We start from the raw sequence: 17,975 nt of genomic DNA on the forward strand, positions 1-17,975 counted from the left end.
GGGCAGTCTGTCATAAAGCTCTTATCAAGGATCACAAGACCACCCTCTCTTATGGGAAACACATCCCTGCCCCTCCAAACATCCATCCGCACCCCTGATAGTCCCACAGTGGTGTCATCCCACTTCTGACTATTCAGTTCAGGGATTAGCCCAACCTGGACTCAAACCCAGGTCCCTGCGAGTGCGACTGTCAGTCCAACACCTTAGCCATGATACCAAGAGGTCCGAACCCCTTGACAAAATCACTAGGCTTGTACTAAAGGTCACCACAGTACACATCAGCATAACATTCTGAATTGCCTTCATAACTGAATACAAATATAAAAGTGCTAAATTATCACAATGTTTATTCACTTTGCAAGTAACAACAAAAGACTAGTCAGTATTTTGTACTTGCCCTGGAGAATAGGAGTCAAGTTTTTTTCTTGTCCAAACAAATCCACTGTGTATAAATGCATGCACCATACACACATCAAAAAAATGCGTTTTGCTCTTTTGCTTTATTGGCAGTGTTCTTCAGTCTGTTGCTGGGGGACAAAGTGATTTTGACAAGATGACAGAACAGCAAAAGAGCAAGGAATCATGTGCGATTATGAACCGCTTTCCCTAAAATGTAATTCATTTCAAAATGTCTTTGATACATTGAAAATAATGACTGTGTCAGGCAAATACCAATTATTCAAAAAGTGATTTGTTTCTAAAAGCACTTTATACATAATTACAAAATCTACAAAGGGTTTTCTAATTGATAACCTGGCAAAAGCTAAATAATCATCATACTTGATGGTATGACAACAATCATCACAGTCCTAATGAGGCATCATGGTTGTTAGGTTCAATGTGGGCCACAGGGGCATAAGGCATATAGCAGCAGCAAACTGGAGTCTCCTGTGTTTCTTCTGCTCCATGGTTCATAACAGAAGTAGGGACATATATTACACTTTAAAAGATGAGTCAAAATGTACCTCACTGGTAACCACTACAACGGGAACCACTAAAAGAGTGTCATGCGATCGAGTGGGTTGGGATGGATGTCTTCTTGGATGCCACAACTGTTGATGAGGAGACTGAAATAACTCATCTCTGTTATACACCCCCTGTCCCTTATCCATTGAATGCCAAGGGTTTTCCCATAGAAGTAACCAAACTCAGATGAGAAAGTCTGATAAATAATCAATCAAGAGACTTCGGGGAGGGCATATAGCACACTGGCTGCAAGTGAGTGATCCCTGTGTCACTCCATAGTTGTGGCACATAAATATCAAATTCAGGTTCAGGACTAGCTGCCTGCCCTCTTCCGCTTCATCCAACTTTTCTGAGGTAAATCTCACTTCTCTCGCAGGACACACACTCCTGCATCGCAGCGCTGTGTGGCCATGGAGGTGACCACCTCCCAGTTGTCAATCACTGGGTCGTAACACTCGATACTGCTCAGAAGGGAGTTTCCATCATACCTGGAGAGAGGACAAAAGAGCACAGGGGAGAATGAACAACATCATATAAATGGCTGTGTTCAGTCACATCCTCATAATCGAAGACTGGACCATAAGAGAGGTTACTTTTATGATTCAGATATTACAATGTTATCTAAGCAAGAAGAATATAAATCAATGAAAAGAGTTGTCATACATAATTTATATGAATAATCCCAACCAAAATGCATCTATATCTCTGTCAATACTGAAGTTGGGTACAGAGTCGTGGTCGGATGGTAACACTCCTGGCTCTATGCACATGTACAACTCTCAGCCGGAGACCGGGGTTCAATCCCTGTGTCCTCCCTTGACTCTGTATCTCCTCTTCACCTGTCTCCCCCATTTGTTTCTCATCTGTCTGTCATTAAAAGCAATAAACATATGAAAGGACAGTGAATTTCCACTCCTTTGAAATATTGGATATTTTAAATATATTAAAGTCGGAGAGGGGTTGGGATGTTTAGGCTTACCCAGCTATGGCGTAGAGTCGTCCCCGGAGGACAGTAGCTCCCACGTAGCAGCGGGGAGTGGTCATACTGGCTACCGTGGTCCAATAGTCTGTCCTAATGTTGTAAAACTCCACAGAGTCAAGATGCGCTGTTCCATCAAAGCCTCCCACCACATAGATGTGGTCGTTGAGCAAGGCTACACTGGCCCCTGCAACAAAGATTATAGGCCCTTTAGACATACTAACCATAGCCATATGTAGAGAGAGCCATACTGTATATAGTCTATATACAGCCCTGATACTATTATATTGTCATAGTCTGGAGTACTGACCTGAGCGTTTGGTAGCCATGGGGGTAACATTAGTCCAATGTCCTGTGTGAGGGTCATACCGTTCCACTGAATTGAGGATGTTCAATCCGTCGTACCCACCTGCAACAAATTACATACATCCTTACTAAGGTCAGGGGGAAAACAGATGGTATTTTACATATTTATACATCAACACCATTACAAACTTAAATAAAACATCTTTAATACCCACCTAGACAGTATATGAGTCCACTAGCCACCACCAGGCCAGCCCCTTCCCTGGCTGTCTGCATGTCCCCCAGCATACTCCACTGGTCAATATTGGGGTCATATCGTTCCATGCTGGTGTGACGGCGACTACCATCAAAGCCTCCAGCAACATAGATCATATCTGTGGGCAGAAAAGTGAGAAAATAAACATTCCAACAACGTTTTGGAAGTCTGCTTTAGATAACACTTACAGGGTTTTGTAACACCCGAGGACAGTCATTCTCTTCAGTGCTATTTGCTTTTGTAAACCCCGTGACAATGAGGACTGTCAATCAGACAAGATCCTTTACCTCCGAGTGTTGTCGCCCCGGCAAGGCCCCGCCGTACATTCATAGTGGCGACGTTGTACCAGACACCATCCTCGTCTGCCGTGTAGTCCAAGCACTCCACCGAGCTAAGCCGCGACCGACCATCGTAGCCGCCAATCACATACACGCGGTCATTGAGGGACACGGTAGCCACGTAACGCCTTTTCCGAGCAATGTTCTTTAAAAATATGCTTGGGATAAGTTAACCATGATCAGAGAATAGTCAAAATGTCTAATAAAAAAAAATGCTACTTACAGGTAAAAAGCTCCACTCCTGAGTTTTAGGATCATACTTCTCAACAATATCTATAGGGGATTGTTGACTGCCGAATCCTCCAATAACGAGCAGGACCTCCTTGGCACCTTGAAGGACACATCAATAACAAGGTGGCAACTCCCACTAAGCTTGTATTGTATCCCTATTATTAGGACAAGAAAAGCACCTCAAAAAAGGGAGGGCAGTGCTGTACCTAATCTGGCTTGGGTGCGTCGCCCCTGCATCTCACTCCTCAGCTCAGGTCTAAGGTGAAATTTCTTGGCCTCATCCACAAGGTCTCGACAGGGAAGACTGCATCGAATGAGGGGCTGGAACACGTCAGAACATATACAGTACTTTATCCAGACATTAATAACACATAAAACACCACAAAATGTTATTCCCCTGCTCAACACTTGCAGCCTGTTTTCCAGGCTCACACTATTAATCATTCTCAATGGAGAATCTTTATTGAAAGTGGATTTTAGGCCAGGATTAGGCTTAATTTATGTACGGGAAACTGGCCGTTGATGTATTACTGCCTCACCTCTGAGTCGATAACGTCTGTGATATAGCGCGGAGTGAGCAAAGGCATCCGCACATGCTCCAGCATCTCCGATAAATACGTCTCCCTCTCTTTCCTATTGTGTTTAACCCAATTCAACACTGCCTCGAATACAGGCTCCTCTGAGTCCACCTGCAAATAGAGAAAATATGTATTGACAACCACACCCTGACAATAAAACCAAACATGCTTGTTGTAAAAATGGTAATCCTCGAGTATAACCACCCAAGGTCAAACATACATTCAATCACCCTGATTTCTTCACAGTAAATTCTCCAGTTTTAAATCAACACGGTATTACATTTAGTAGTGTTCCAGTGTCTATAAGTGTCCATACTTTTCAGTTATAATTAACACACTGCCCAGTGTAAAGCCTTATTTGCATATTTCCCAGTGTTCCTTGCCTTTCTAGTGAATTGTGTTTCAAGACCGTATTTGTTAGTGACAGACACACATGGTTGTTGCATTCATTCATTTTCAGTTCTGTGGCCTTCACCCAGTGAGATTCTAAGCGAAAATGCTTTCATAATACATTTTTTTGACAATACAATAGGTATTTCATAAGGCCTTATACTGAGGGCCTGGTTTTACCCTAATACAGTGGTATGAAATTCACAGTTTACAGGCCATATCATGCCTTCAAGTCCACTTGTCCTGGCTTGCAAAGTGATATGTAATTCCAATTGGAAGAGTGGGGATATTCAACATTTGGAATTCTTATTCACCCACAACCTGCATTCAGAATGACTGCCAGGGTTGGGAAGACTAAGATATGAGACTTCCTAAAGCATATAAACTTTAAAAACCATTTCAGTAACGTGTGCAATGAGTCCAAGTAACAGATTGGATTAGTTTAGAAACATTTGTTATTTATATTTAAGTGGCATAAGATTAATTAATCAATAAATCAACGTACATGCAAAACATAGATATTGAAACAAACAATTCTAAAAATCTACCTGAAATAGAGCATTCTGGGAAATATGATAATGATGGGCGTGGTTTTGGTTCAACTCTGATTATTAATAGTGAAGGGAAACTGAGGCTTTCTGAAATTGTTAATTACTCTGCGCTTCGACTATCTGTTCACAATGCTCATTAGTGACATCAACCGGTCAGCAATAAATAGCAGCATGTGATTATCAGATATACATTTTTACTCCACTGTTTTCATTAAAACTCTGTGGTGCAGCGGTAAGTTGTTAGCTTTAGTAGCCTATAATCAGTTGGAATACCAGATTTGAACCTTTATATCATACTTCCCTTTTTTGCTTTCCAGTTTACTTTTTTTCAAAAACTGAATCTATGGCATCATTTAGGATGCTTAAAACATAAGCTTTTACTATACTAAATAAAACAAAAATTAAATCAAACAAAAATTTGAACAACAATGCAGAAAGTGTGGTTTCACATAAAACTATTTTCAAAACAGTAGGTCTTCAACGGGATTCGACCTCATAACCTCACACCTTCACATCCCTGAATGTTCCATACTCTACTTGCTAAGCTACTGGTCAGGTGAACATTTTTGTACAAAAAAACTATAAAGTAAGTATGGTGTCCAGTAGAGGTCGGTGTTTGAAAGCCACTTAGAATCTAAGAAAGCACCGAAACCACAGCCAAATCAGTGGGATCTCGCAACATGTTTTGAAAAAGCACATGATCAAATGAAGCTTCGGCATCATTGATGTTTTGATTTGACTTCTGATAAAGTGATGTACGCATCGACACACACATTCCTCTGAGCTCCTGTATCAAATGTAACATCACTAGTTATTAACACCAACACTGGAGTTATTTTATACCAATAACTGTTCATTTAACACAGAGTTCATTTAACTCATTTAAATCAACACTATACATTTTAGAACGAAAAATCAACACTAGGTAACACTGGCCAATTTTCTGTGTCCAAATAACTGAGATCAACTTCACTTCAAGAGAAAAGTCAAAGTCAGGTTTTCATTTATGATGTAGATACAGTCAACTAGGGCACAGTTACAAAAATAACAGGAAATTGTGCCTGATTTAACTAAGTGTACAGTGCATTCAGAAAGTGTTCAGACCCCTTCCCTTTTTCCACATTTTGTTACGTTACAGCCTTATTCTAAAATGGATGAAATAAAAAAATGCCCTCTTCAATCTACACACAATACCCCATGACAGTGAAAACAGGTTTTAGACATTTTTGCAAATGTATTACAAATAAAAAACAAACACCTTATTTACATAAGTATTCAGACCCTATGCTATGAGACTCGAAATTGAGATCAGGTGCATCCTGTTTCCATTGATCATGCTTGATGATTCTACAACTTGATTGCAGTCTACCTGTGGTAAATTCAATTGATTGGACATTCTTTGTAAAGGCACACACAGCTGTCTACAGTATATAAGGTCCCACAATTGACAGTGCATGTCAGAGCAAAAACCAAGTCATGAGGTCAAAGGAATTGTCTGTAGAGCTCCGAGACAGTATTGTGTCGAGGCAGAGATCTGGAGAAGGGTACCAAAACATTTCTTCAGCATTGAAGGTCCCCAAGAACACAGTGGCCTCCATCATTCTTAAATGGAAGAAGTTTGGAACCATCAAGACTCTTCCTAGAGCTGGCAGCCCAGCCAAACTGAGCAATCGAGGGAGAAGGGCCTTGTTCAGGGATGTGACCAAGAACCCAATGATCACTGTGACAGAGCTCCAGAGTTCCTCTGTGGAGATGGGATAACCTTCTAGAAGAACAACCATCTATGCAGCACTCCACCAATCAGGCCTTTATGGTAGATTGGCCAGACAGAAGCCACTCCTCAGTAAAAGGCACATGACAGCCCGATTGGAGTTTGCCAAAAGGCATCAAAAGAACTCTCAGACCATGAGAGGCAAGATTCTCTGGTCTGACAAAACCAAGATTGAACTCTGGCCTGAATGCCAAGCATCGCGTATGGAGGAAACCAGGCACCATCCCTACGGAGAAGCATGGTGGTGGCAGCATCATGCTGTGGGGATGTTTTTCAGCGGCCGGGACTGGGAGATTAGGCAGGATTGAGGGAAAGGTGAACGGAGCAAAGTACAGAGAGATCCTTTATGAAAACCTGCTCCAGAGCACTCAGGACCTCAGACTGGGGTGAAGGTTCAACTTCCAACAGGATAACAACCCTAAGTACACAGCCAAGACAACCCAGGAGTGACTTCGGGACAAGTCTCTGAATGTCCTTGAGTGGCCCAGCCAGAGCCCAGACATGCACCCGATTGAACATCTCTGGGGAGACCTGAAAATAGCTGTGCAGCAAGGCTCCCCATCCAACCTGACAGAGCTTGAGAGGATATGCAGAGATGAATGGGAGAAACTCCCAAAATACAGCTGTGCCAAGCTTCTAGCGCCATACCCAAGAAGTCTTGAGGCTGTAATCGCCTCCAAACGTGCTTCAACAAAGTACTGAGGAAAGTGTCTGAATACTTGTGTTAATGTAATATTTCTGTTTTTTTATATACATTTCTAAAAACAGTTTTTGTCTTTGTTATTCTGGGGTATTGTGTGTAGATTGATGAGGGGGTGAAATTATTTAATCCATTTTAGAATAAGGCTGTAACGTAACATTTACATTACATTTAAGTCATTTAGCAGACGCTCAAAATGTGGAAAAGGTCAAGGGGTCTGAATACTTTCCAAATGCACCGTATATTACAGACATTTGATCACGAAAATCATGACAAACAAACATACTTTGAATTCATAGGTAAACTATAAATAAAGTCCCATGGTTATAATTATGTTTTTATAAAGGAAGATATGCGCTGTGCAGTTAAAGACAGGAATTTTCAGAGCACAAAAGCATACTTAAATCAAATTGTCTTCCCTATAATTTCAGAGCCAGGAAAATCTGCACAGGGGGCCCCATTAATGGAGATTATTGCAAGTCTACACTTGCACTGTTCCTTTCCAATTTGAAACTTGGGAAAAGTGACCCCACGCTTTCAAAGACGACCCTGAATGGAGATCAGAAATGCACCCGAGGCAGCATGACTGTGTGCTATCTGAATTCACAAACAAATTCAGTACACTATTCAACTTTGGTAGCACTTTACATCAAGTTTCTCTTATAGCTAAGTAACATCATAATTACACCAGTAACAACATTGTATTAACATGTTGTTACTTAGTTCTTCAGTAATTGTAGTTTAATTGCATAGAACTTGAGTTGTAATTACAAAAGAGGAACAGTGACTTTTCCTATTACAAAAACCATTCAACTCCATTAATTCGCATTTACAAAGGCTACCTAATGGCTACCTAATTTACAAAGGCTACAATGTAACAACAACAATATTACAATCCAATTAGAGCTTTAAAACACAGGTATAATACCTCATCAAATCCACCTTTGTTTACCTGGATTTCATCGCATTTAACTAGTTTTTCAACCTCGTTCTGGCAGAGCAGCATAAACTCCTCATGTTGAACAACCTCAGGGAAGTGCTTCTGAGAGAAGAGCTCAGCGGCCTGCATCAGGTCAAGGCAATTGTGGGTCTCAGCAAAGTCCCGAATGCCCAGGCAGTTTGTGGGATCAAGCTGACTATCCAGAAAGTCACAACATGCTCTTTTCACTCCTGAGGAATACAAAGAAGTGCAGGACATTAATTTGTGAAATAATGTTGAAATATTTAAAACTGCAATATGTAACTTTTTGGGCAACCTGACAAAATTCAAATAGAAATGTGTGTTATATTTCTGTCATTCTTATTAAAAGCAAGTCTAAGAAATGGTAGATATGTTCTATTTGTGTCATTTCTTTGCTTCCCGTTGTTTTTGTGTCTTTCACTTTTGGTTTTGTACACCAGCTTCAAACAACTGAAAATACAATATTTTTGGTTATAGAAAATATATTTCACAGCGGTGTAGATGGTACAATGATTCTCTACACTATACCTGCTTGGTTTTTTCACAAACTGAAATTTGTACTGTAGCAACCTGGAAATGGCAGAGCGATTTCTGCCAAGTGCATCTTTATTTTGCTAAAAAACTTGAGATAAATTAACAATATTTCAACTATATTATCAAATTAGCAACACATTAGTCAATCATATTGCACAAACTTGATAAGGGGTGCTGATGGGTGTGCATTACCTTTTACAAAGGAGCAGATTTAGATTTAACTGTCATACAGCTGTTTTGAAAGCCAAGAACAAAAAAATCCAAATTGAGTACAATACAATGATATATTTTACTTTATTGGGACAGAACGCTTAGTTAAGGCTGCCAAGCTTGCTAGGACAGAACAAATACAACAAAGGCCAAAGCCTTTGAGCCCAACAATGGCAGGAGTCTCTCACAGCCTACCCCACCCAAATCGAGGCCTTTGAAGCCCCCTCCCACTGTTCAGTCCATCCACTGGCATTTTGTACCAGAAATCTGCCTCCAGAAAAAAGCTTCTCCCAAGTGGGTGTGACATCTACTATCAGTCTCCCCCTGTCTGGTACAGATACCCTCGCTACACTCCCCCCTCTCTCCCGAGCTATCGCTCGCCTTCAGCACACACGCATTGTTGTGGCGAGTGACTCTGAACTTACAGTGGCTAGCCCCAAGTCATTATCCTCTACGGGATCAGTGTCCCTTCACCGGGATGATTGAGCTAACATGTGCTAATGTGATTAGCATGATGTTGTAAGTAACAAGAACATTTCACAGGACATAGACTTGTCTTATATGGGCAGAAAACTTAAATTATTGTTCATCTCACTGCACTGTCCAATTTACAGTAGCTATTACAGTGAAAAAATACCATGCTATTGTTTGAGGAGAGTGTACAACAACAAAAATCTTATTACGGCAACTGGTTTGTACATTCACCTCTGAAGGTAAATAATGTACTTACATTCAGTAATATTGCTCTTATTTGTCATCCTGAGGGTCCCAGAGATACAATGTAGCATAGTTTTGTTTGCTAAAATCTAATTTTATATTCAAATGTAGGAACTGGGTTCTAAAGTTTCTGTGACTGCACTTGTGAAGGTGGTAAATGACCTTTTAATGGCATCAGACCGAGGCTCTGCATCTGTCCTCGTGCTCCTAGACCTCGGTGCTGCTTTTGATACCATCGATCACCGCATTCTTTTGAAGAGATTGGAAATCCAAATTGGTCTACACGGACAAGTTCTGGCATGGTTTAGATCTTATCTGTCAGAAAGATATCAGTTTGTCTCTGTGAATGGTTTGTCCTCTGACAAATCAACTGTAAATTTCAGTGTTCCTCAAGGTTCCCTTTTAGGACCACTATTGTTTTCACTATATATTTTACCTCTTGGGGATGTCAATCGAAAAACATAATGCTAACTTTCACTGCTATGCGGATGACACACAGCTGTACATTTCAATGAAACATAGTGAAGCCCCAAAATTGCCCTCGCTAGAAGCCTGTGTTTCAGACATAAGGAAGTGGATGGTTGCAAACTTTCCACTTTTAAACTCGGACAAAACAGAGATGCTTGTTCTAGGTCCCAAGAAACAAAGAGATCTTCTGTTAAATCTGACAATTAATCTTGATGGTTGTACAGTCATCTCAAATAAAACTGGACCTCGGCTTTACTCTGGACCCTGATCTCTCTTTTGACTAACATATCAAGACTGTTTCAAGGACAGATTTTTTCCATCTACGTAAACATTGCAAAAATCAGAAACTTTCTGTACAATAATGATAAAGCAAAATTCATCCATGCTTTTGTTACTTCTAGGTTAGACTACTGCAATGCTCTACTTTCCGGCTACCCGGATAAAGCACTAAATAAACTTCAGTTAGTGCTTAATACGGCTGCTAGAATCCTGACTAGAACCAAAACATTTGATCATATTACTCCAGTGCTAGCCTCCTACACTGGCTTCCTGTTAAAGCCAAGGGCTGATTTCAAGGTTTTACTGCTAACCTACAAAGCATTACAGGGGCTTGCTCCTATCTATCTTTCCGATTTGGTCCTGCCGTACATACCTACACGTACTCTACGGTCACAAGACGCAGGCCTCCTAATTGTCCCTAGAATTTCTAAGCAAACAGCTAGAGGCAGGGCTTTCTCCTTTAGAGCTCCATTTTTATGGAACGGTCTGCCTACCCATGTGAGAGACGCAGACTCTGTCTCAACCTTTAAGTCTTTACTGAAGACTCATCTCTTCAGTACGTCATATGATTGAGTGTAGTCTGGCCAGGGAGTGTGAAGGTGAACGGAAAGGCTCTGGAGTAACGAACCGCCCTTGCTGTCTCTGCCTTGCCGGTTCCCCTCTCTCCACTGGGATTCTCTGCCTCTGACCCTATTACAGGGGCTGAGTCACTGGCTTACTGGTCCTCTTCCATGCCATCCCTAGCAGGGGTGCGTCACTTGAGTGGGTTGAGTCACTGACGTGATCTTCCTATCTGGGTTGGCGCCTCCCATTGGGTTGTGCCGTGGTGGAGATCTTTGTGGGCTATACTCGGCCTTGTCTCAGGATGGTAAGATGGTGGTTGAAGATATCCCTCTAGTGGTGTGGGCACTGTACTTTGGCAAAGTGGGTGGGGTTATATCCTGCCTGTTTTGCCCTGTCCAGGGGTATCATCGGATGGGACCACAGTTTCTCCTGACCCCTCCTATCTCAGCCTCCATTATTTATGCTGCAGTAGTTCATGTGTTGGGGGGGCTAGGGTCAGTCTGTTATTTCTGGAGTACTTTTCCTGTCTTATCCGGTGTCCTGTGTGAATTTAAGTATGCTCTCTCTCTCTCTCTCTCTCTCTCTCTCTCTCAGAGGACCTGAGCCCTAGGACCATGCCTGAGGACTATCTGGCATGATGACTCCTTGCTGTCCCCAGTCCACCTGGCCGGACTGCTGCTCCAGTTTCAACTGTTCTGCCTGCGGCTATGGAACCCTGACCTGTGCACCGGACGTGCTACCTGTCCCAGACCTGCTGTTTTCAACTCTCTAGAGACAGCAGGAGTGGTAGAGATACTCTTAATGATCGACTATGAAAAGCCAACTGACATTTACTACTGAGGTACTGATTTGTTGCACCCTCAACAACTACCCTAATTATTATTATTTGACCCTGCTGGTCATTTATGAACATTTGAACATCTTGGCCATGTTCTGTTATAATCTCCACCCGGCACAGCCATAGCCTGGTTCCTCTCTAGGTTTCTTCCTAGGTTTTGGCCTTTCTAGGGAGTTTTTCCTAGCCACCGTGCTTCTACACCTGCATTGCTTGCTGTTTGGGGTTTTAGGCTGGGTTTCTGTACAGCACTTTGAGATATCAGCTGATGTAAGAAGGGCTATATAAATACATTTGATTTGATTCAAAGTTTGAACCCCTGCTGTTTCTGGATTTGGGTACATCATTTTAGGCAAAAATTGAAAAAAAAGCGTCCATTCCTTAATCTTGTTCTGCACACCTCCACAACTAAGGTCATGTGGTTTGGTAAGAAGAATGCCCTTCTCCCCACCGGTATGATTACTACCTCCTGAGGGTTTAGAGCTTGAGGTAGTCACCTCATACAAGTACTTGTGAGTATGGCTAGATGGTACACTGTCCTTCTCTCAGCACATATCAAAGCTACAGGCTAAAGTTAAATCTAGACTTGGTTTCCTCTATCGTAATCGCTCCTCTTTCACCCCAGCTGCCAAACTATCCCTTATTCAGATGACCATCCTACCCATGTTCGATTACGGAGATGTAATTTATAGATCGGCAGGTAAGGGTGCTCTCGGGTGGCTAGATGTTCTTTACCATTCTGCCATCAGATTTGCCACCAATGCTCCTTATAGGACACATCATTGCACTCTATACTCCTCTATAAACTGGTCAACTCTGTATACCCGTTGCAAGACCCACTGGTTGATGCTTATTTATAAAACCCTCTCAGGCCTCACTCCCCCCTATCTGAGCTATCTACTGCAGCGCTCATTCTCCACATACAACACCCGTTCCACCAGTCACATTCTGTTAAAGGTGTGCTCCCTCTCCAGCCTCTAGGTCACCAGGCTGCTCATTATGGTGCACACCTGTCACCATCATTACGCGCACCTACGAGTCATCAGACTCACCTGGACTCCATCACTTCCCTGATTACCTTCCCTATATATGTCACTCCCTTTGGTTCCTTCCCCAGGCGTTATTGTTTCTATTTCATGACTGTGCGTTGTTCATGTTTCTTGTTTTGTATTATGTTGCGTTTATTTATTAAAACACTCACTCCCTGAACTTGCTTCCCGACTCTCAGCGCACATTGTCAAAAAAGGTCGCCAAAGCACACACATCCCTGGATCGCTCGTCTTTTTTCATTTTAATGGCAGCTAGCGACTGAAATGAGCCACAATAAACACTCAAACTGGACAGTTTTATCTCAATTTCTTCATTCAAAGACTCAATTATGGACACTCTTACTGAGAGTTGTGGTTGCTTCACATTATGTATTGTTGTGTCTACCTTCTTGCCCTTTGTGCTGTTGTCTGTGCCCAATAATGTTTGCACAATGTTTTGTGCTGCTACCATGTTGTTGTCATGTTGTGTTGCTGTCATGCTGTGTTATCATGTGTTGCTGCCATGGTATGTTGTTGTCTTAGGTCTCTCTTTATCTAGTGTTGTGGTGTCTCTCTTATTGTGATGTGTGTTTTGTCCTATTATAGATATATATATATATATATAAATTACTTTTAATCCCAGCTCCCGTCCCCGCAGGATGCCTTTTGGTTGGCCGTCATTGTAAGTAAGAATTTGTTCTGACTTTCCTTGTTAAATTTTTTTTAAATGTAAAACAAAATGGTACTTTATTCCGCAGAGTACATACCGTGGATGTAAAGTATAGTGCACATAGCACACCCTGTCCAAGGGTTGTCATATTATTTTTTGACTTCTCAATTTACCTTTGAGCTGCAGCAGACAGGCAGCAGGAAGCAGTTCCTGGACATTCTCCACTGTGACCAGAACTGTCTCTGTGTAAACAAAGTCCAGCAGGATCTCCATGGTGGACGCAGTCAACCCCTGAATGTCTACGAAGGATTTCCCTTTCTCTGACAGCTGCAAAAGAACAACAGCAAAGACAGACACGTCAGCTTAAATGACTAGTTACTAGTAGTACTAGTTAGTAGTCTCTCTCGCCAGACCCTGGATGCTCCGCACGCTCCATCTGGCTGTGAGAAGAGACTAGACTAAAGGGGAATACGTCACACAAAAAATATCAATTGTTTATTATTTGTCATACATGTGTAGGAAGCAGTGAATTATAGTCAGCTTTGTTAGTAAAAGAGCAATGCTCACCTGATGATTCATAGAGAGCTAAAAATGTTAAAGGAAAGAAACTAGGTCAACTGAGCTGTAGAGAAATAATTAGCATTGGACTATTTCTGCTATGCACTTTCATGGCTTTTTCGTGGTTGTGAATATGATCCATGCAATTTAGTTCAAGTTTTTATTAAATGAATAACCAGATGGCAGTCCGATAAGACACCGAAAGACATATTTCTCAAAAAATGAATAGCAGTTTAATTTCAGCCTACACAAATCTTAGCTGGGTTCTAAGCACAAGGGATATGTAGAAACTATTTTGGTAATGTCAACCTCAGAATCAGTTAATCAATTATTCCCTGTCCCTTTCTGCATATAAAGAGAACCACCAGCAAAATAATTTAGAAAGTTATTATTGCTGATGACACTGGTGATCAGTCTGGTTAGGATTAGATTTCCGGGCAACCTTTTTTTGTCCTGGTTTTGTGAGGAGTCACCTCTACATTATCGGCAGTCTTGTGCTTACAGTTACCTCGCTGGTGAACATGGCGCAGAAGTAGTCACTGCAGGCTGCCAGGACAATGCGGTGCACAGGAAAGTCAGTATTCTTCACTCTCAAAGTGATGTCACAGAGTGTGTTGCTCTTACGAAGTGTGTTCATGGCATTGAGGATGGATTTGGCATGGGAGTTGGTCATGATGTCTTTGGGAGCCATGGTACTGTACTTGACAAGAGGGCCTCAAGTTTCAAGAATCTCAACGTGCTGCAATATCTGGCAAAAACAGAAAAGCGCGATTGAACATAGTTTGCAGGCAAAGATGACAAATGATGATACATTACATGAGACCTCGACCACTGAGGTTCACAGCTGTTTAATGTGCAGGCAAAATACATGTTTTTATTTCACCTTTATTTTACCAGGTAGGCTAGTTGAGAACAAGTTCTCATTTGCAACTGCAACCTGGCCAAGATAAAGCAAAGCAGTTTGACACATACAACAACACAGTTACACATGGACAAACATACAAGAGAGCAAACATACAATCAATAATACAGCAGAAAAAGTCTATATACAGCATGTGCAAATGAGGTAGGATAAGGGAGGTAAGGCAATAAATAGGCCATGGTGGCAAAGTAATTACAATATAGCAATTAATAAACACTGGAATGGTGGAATGTGCAGAAGATGAATGTGCAAGGAGAGATACTGGGGTGCAAAGGAGCAAGATAAATAAATAAATACAGTATGGGGATGAGGTAGTTGGATGGTCTATTTAGAGATAGGCTACGTACAAGTGCGGTGATTTGTGAGCTGCTGACAGCTGGTGCTTAAAGCTTGTGAGGGAGATATGAAATTGTGTGCCAACATAATGTGTAACGTAACTTATATGAAAAGTAATTACTTATATGTTGCACCATTTTCTTCAAACCTGAAAATGCTGTGAAGGCACACCCATTTTCTGAAGAATTGCATTATGGGCCCTCAAAGCACGGCAATCCACTGCTTTTTTAGGATTTTAATTTTTGTATTATTATTATTTTATTTTACATAGGGGAACACAAGTACATATAAAGAATATGCAAAGGACAATTGGGCTAGGGGGTACACAAGGACCTCAAGGGACATACATACATTTATAATTCTAATAGCTGTTTTGTTGGTAGAGTATTTAATTGTATTTAAAATATAGTTCAATTTATTTTTGTAAGGTAAGAAAATGTGTTTTATTTGTAAATTTACATTTATAAATAATAATTTTGGCCAAAAGAATAATTACCTAAATTAAAATTACGAAAACATTGTTTCAACTTATTTCTATCATAGGTAAAGAACCAGTGTAAATCTTCATAAATGTGTTAATTATAAATCTACTGATGTCTTGCCACAGATTTCTTACATGAATACAATGCCAATAAATATTCAACACTGTTTCTGGGTGATCACTACAATATATATTTTTTTTAACATTTTTTTTTTACTAATTCATATAGTGAAAAAAAAGAAGAAACTTCCTTCATTTTGTTAATAAGTATGTATGTGTGGCAACATCCAGCCTTTTTTCCAACCGATATTATCAATAAAACCATTCCAATAAAGCATGACATAAAGTATAGATACAACAACCTGTTGAAAAAAGGCTTGTATAGCTCTATTGTTGTTGAATGGACCAAAAGAAAAACAAATCTTTCCTACCAATGAGTCAACAGGGTTAATCATAGGTATGTTTTTATTTAACCTTCATTTAACTAGGCAAGTAAGTTAATAACACATTCTTATTTACAATGACGGCCTACCAAAAGGCAAAAGCCCTACTGCGGGGACGGGGGGTTAAGGTCATGTTCTGAGGATCAGGTCTTGACATTTTCCTGAATAATAAAGCAACACCTGAGGGAATGGCATCTTAAACAATTGTAAAATCTTTAGGCGTGACAGGGATCTTGTAAAGTATACTTTTATGAACTGGGTGGTTTGAGCCCTGAATTCTGATTGGCGCTGAAAGTCATGGCGTATCAGACAGTATACCACAGGTATGACAAAACATTTAGTTGTACTGCTCTAATTATGTTGGTAATCAGTTTACAATAGTAATAAGGCTCCTCGGGGGTTTGTGGTATATGGCCATGGTCAATATACCACAGCTAAGGGCAGTTTCCAGGCACTCCGCATTGCGTTGTGCATGGAACAGCCCTAGCCGGCATATATTGGCCATATACCACACCTCATCGGACCTTAATGCTTAAGAATACTTGTATTTTGGCGAATGTAGTATGACATCCGGGAACTTTTGGCATACTAACTATATCCATACTATGACCAATAATCATACTACATACTTAAGTACGAGTATTCGAACACAGCTGGATTCCGATAGCTCGCTAACGTTCCATTTCTTTGGCTAAACTGGTGTAGCACATGGGGATGTGTGGAACTTACTCCTCAGTCTGAAGTGTCCCCACATGCGCCAACAAATTGCTAGATTTTCGCGTGGCGCCGACTGGCTCGCTTTAGGAGGGGGTCACGTGTGCCTGCAAGGCAGCGGTTCTGAGCTCGTGCCAGGTATGGGCCGAATTGGAAGGAAGTTGTACTCGTTAAATAAGCGACGCTACACTGGCATACGTCCAATTTGAGTTGAATTAGATTTACTCAAAGCAAGGATTTTAAATAAGATGTCACCTTATGACGTTTTCCAACTCCAAATAGCTAACTAACTAGCAGGTGGTTATGCCAAGGCCAACTCGCCGCAGATAACCGTTGCTAACTACGAGTTAATGGTTTGCATGAATATGACAGACAAACTACCAAATAAGGAACACGAATGGCACACACAGTATCAAGCAATACAACTACCCACCACCTAGCTAGATAGCATTAGCAAGCTAACTAGCTAACTCCAATGCAATGATGGCAGACGTCCAAGTCACAGTTGAGGATGCCAAATGTGATCCATGGTAGCGTGTGCTTTCCTGCAATAGTGTGGGCTATTGCGAATGAGTTTTTCAAAGTAATTACTAACAAAATATTAATTTCAAGGATGTCGCAACAAATCTTGCTGGAAAGCCTTCCGCAGTCAGTGTAGCCTTTGACAAAAACAAGATGACTATACGTCACGACTCACATACGCACAAGCAGACCTCTAATGTGAATGTGCATGTTTTTACTATTGAAAGTAAACACTGAACCAATGTAAACACACCCGCAAAAACTCAGAAACAAAGCAATACATTTTTTTCTCCCTTTTTAACAAATTTAACAAGTTTTTTTTGTTTGTTTATTGTTGTGACCGCCTGCTTGAAATCGAAGGCGCACGGTCGCTGGAGTTCGATTTCTTATGAATGGTGCCAAAAGCGCAACATCGTCAATTTGGCGCACACCGGTGCTCATCCACAAGAGTATATTTAGTCCCTGGGACATCATTCCTACTATATATACAGTACCAGTCAAAAGTTTGGACACATCTACTCATTCAAGAGTTTTTCTTTATTTTTACTATTTTCCACATTGAAGAATAATAGTGAAGACATCAAAACTATGAAATAACAGCTTCTATCTCAAGGCCATCAGACTGTTAAACAGCCATCACTAACATTGAGTGGCTGCTGCCAACATA

At 41.0% G+C, this 17,975-nt stretch overlaps 1 protein-coding gene across 5 annotated transcripts; it reads right to left on the bottom strand.

The window, feature by feature from the left end:
• Window positions 1-330: 330 nt before the first annotated feature.
• Window positions 331-17,455, bottom strand: LOC135528304 (kelch-like protein 12). Of its 5 annotated transcripts, none has more exons than XM_064957291.1 (13): window positions 17,220-17,455; window positions 14,774-14,827; window positions 14,399-14,638; window positions 13,506-13,659; window positions 8,019-8,236; window positions 3,616-3,765; window positions 3,283-3,397; window positions 3,069-3,175; window positions 2,795-2,990; window positions 2,467-2,625; window positions 2,256-2,354; window positions 1,946-2,132; window positions 331-1,454 (listed from the first exon to the last, which is right to left on the bottom strand). In XM_064957291.1, the coding sequence occupies exons 3-13, from the start codon at window positions 14,579-14,581 to the stop codon at window positions 1,328-1,330; spliced, it is 1,695 nt and encodes a 564-aa protein (XP_064813363.1). In that variant the 5' UTR covers window positions 14,582-14,638; window positions 14,774-14,827; window positions 17,220-17,455; the 3' UTR covers window positions 331-1,327. The 5 variants fall into 5 exon arrangements, 3 of the variants coding, with proteins under 3 accessions (XP_064813363.1, XP_064813362.1, XP_064813364.1); XR_010453536.1 differs by lacking the exon at window positions 14,774-14,827 and adding an exon at window positions 1,630-1,833 and having other exon boundaries at window positions 1,365-1,454; XR_010453537.1 differs by lacking the exon at window positions 14,774-14,827 and adding an exon at window positions 1,654-1,833 and having other exon boundaries at window positions 1,371-1,454.
• Window positions 17,456-17,975: the final 520 nt, after the last annotated feature.

The sequence above is a fragment of the Oncorhynchus masou genome, chromosome 33 (assembly GCF_036934945.1).
Source record: "Oncorhynchus masou masou isolate Uvic2021 chromosome 33, UVic_Omas_1.1, whole genome shotgun sequence".
NCBI lineage: Eukaryota > Metazoa > Chordata > Actinopteri > Salmoniformes > Salmonidae > Oncorhynchus > Oncorhynchus masou.

What these genes read in the sequence shown, in the direction of transcription:
- LOC135528304 (XM_064957290.1), bottom strand. Translation starts at nt 14,581, where the DNA reads ATGGCTCCCAAAGACATCATGACCAACTCCCATGCCAAATCCATCCTC. An exon ending in GCGCCATGTTCACCAGCGAG is followed by an intron (nt 13,660 to 14,398) that starts GTAACTGTAAGC and finishes GTTCTTTTGCAG; the next exon opens with CTGTCAGAGAAAGGGAAATC. An exon ending in ACGCACCCAAGCCAGATTAG is followed by an intron (nt 3,176 to 3,282) that starts GTACAGCACTGC and finishes GTGTCCTTCAAG; the next exon opens with GTGCCAAGGAGGTCCTGCTC.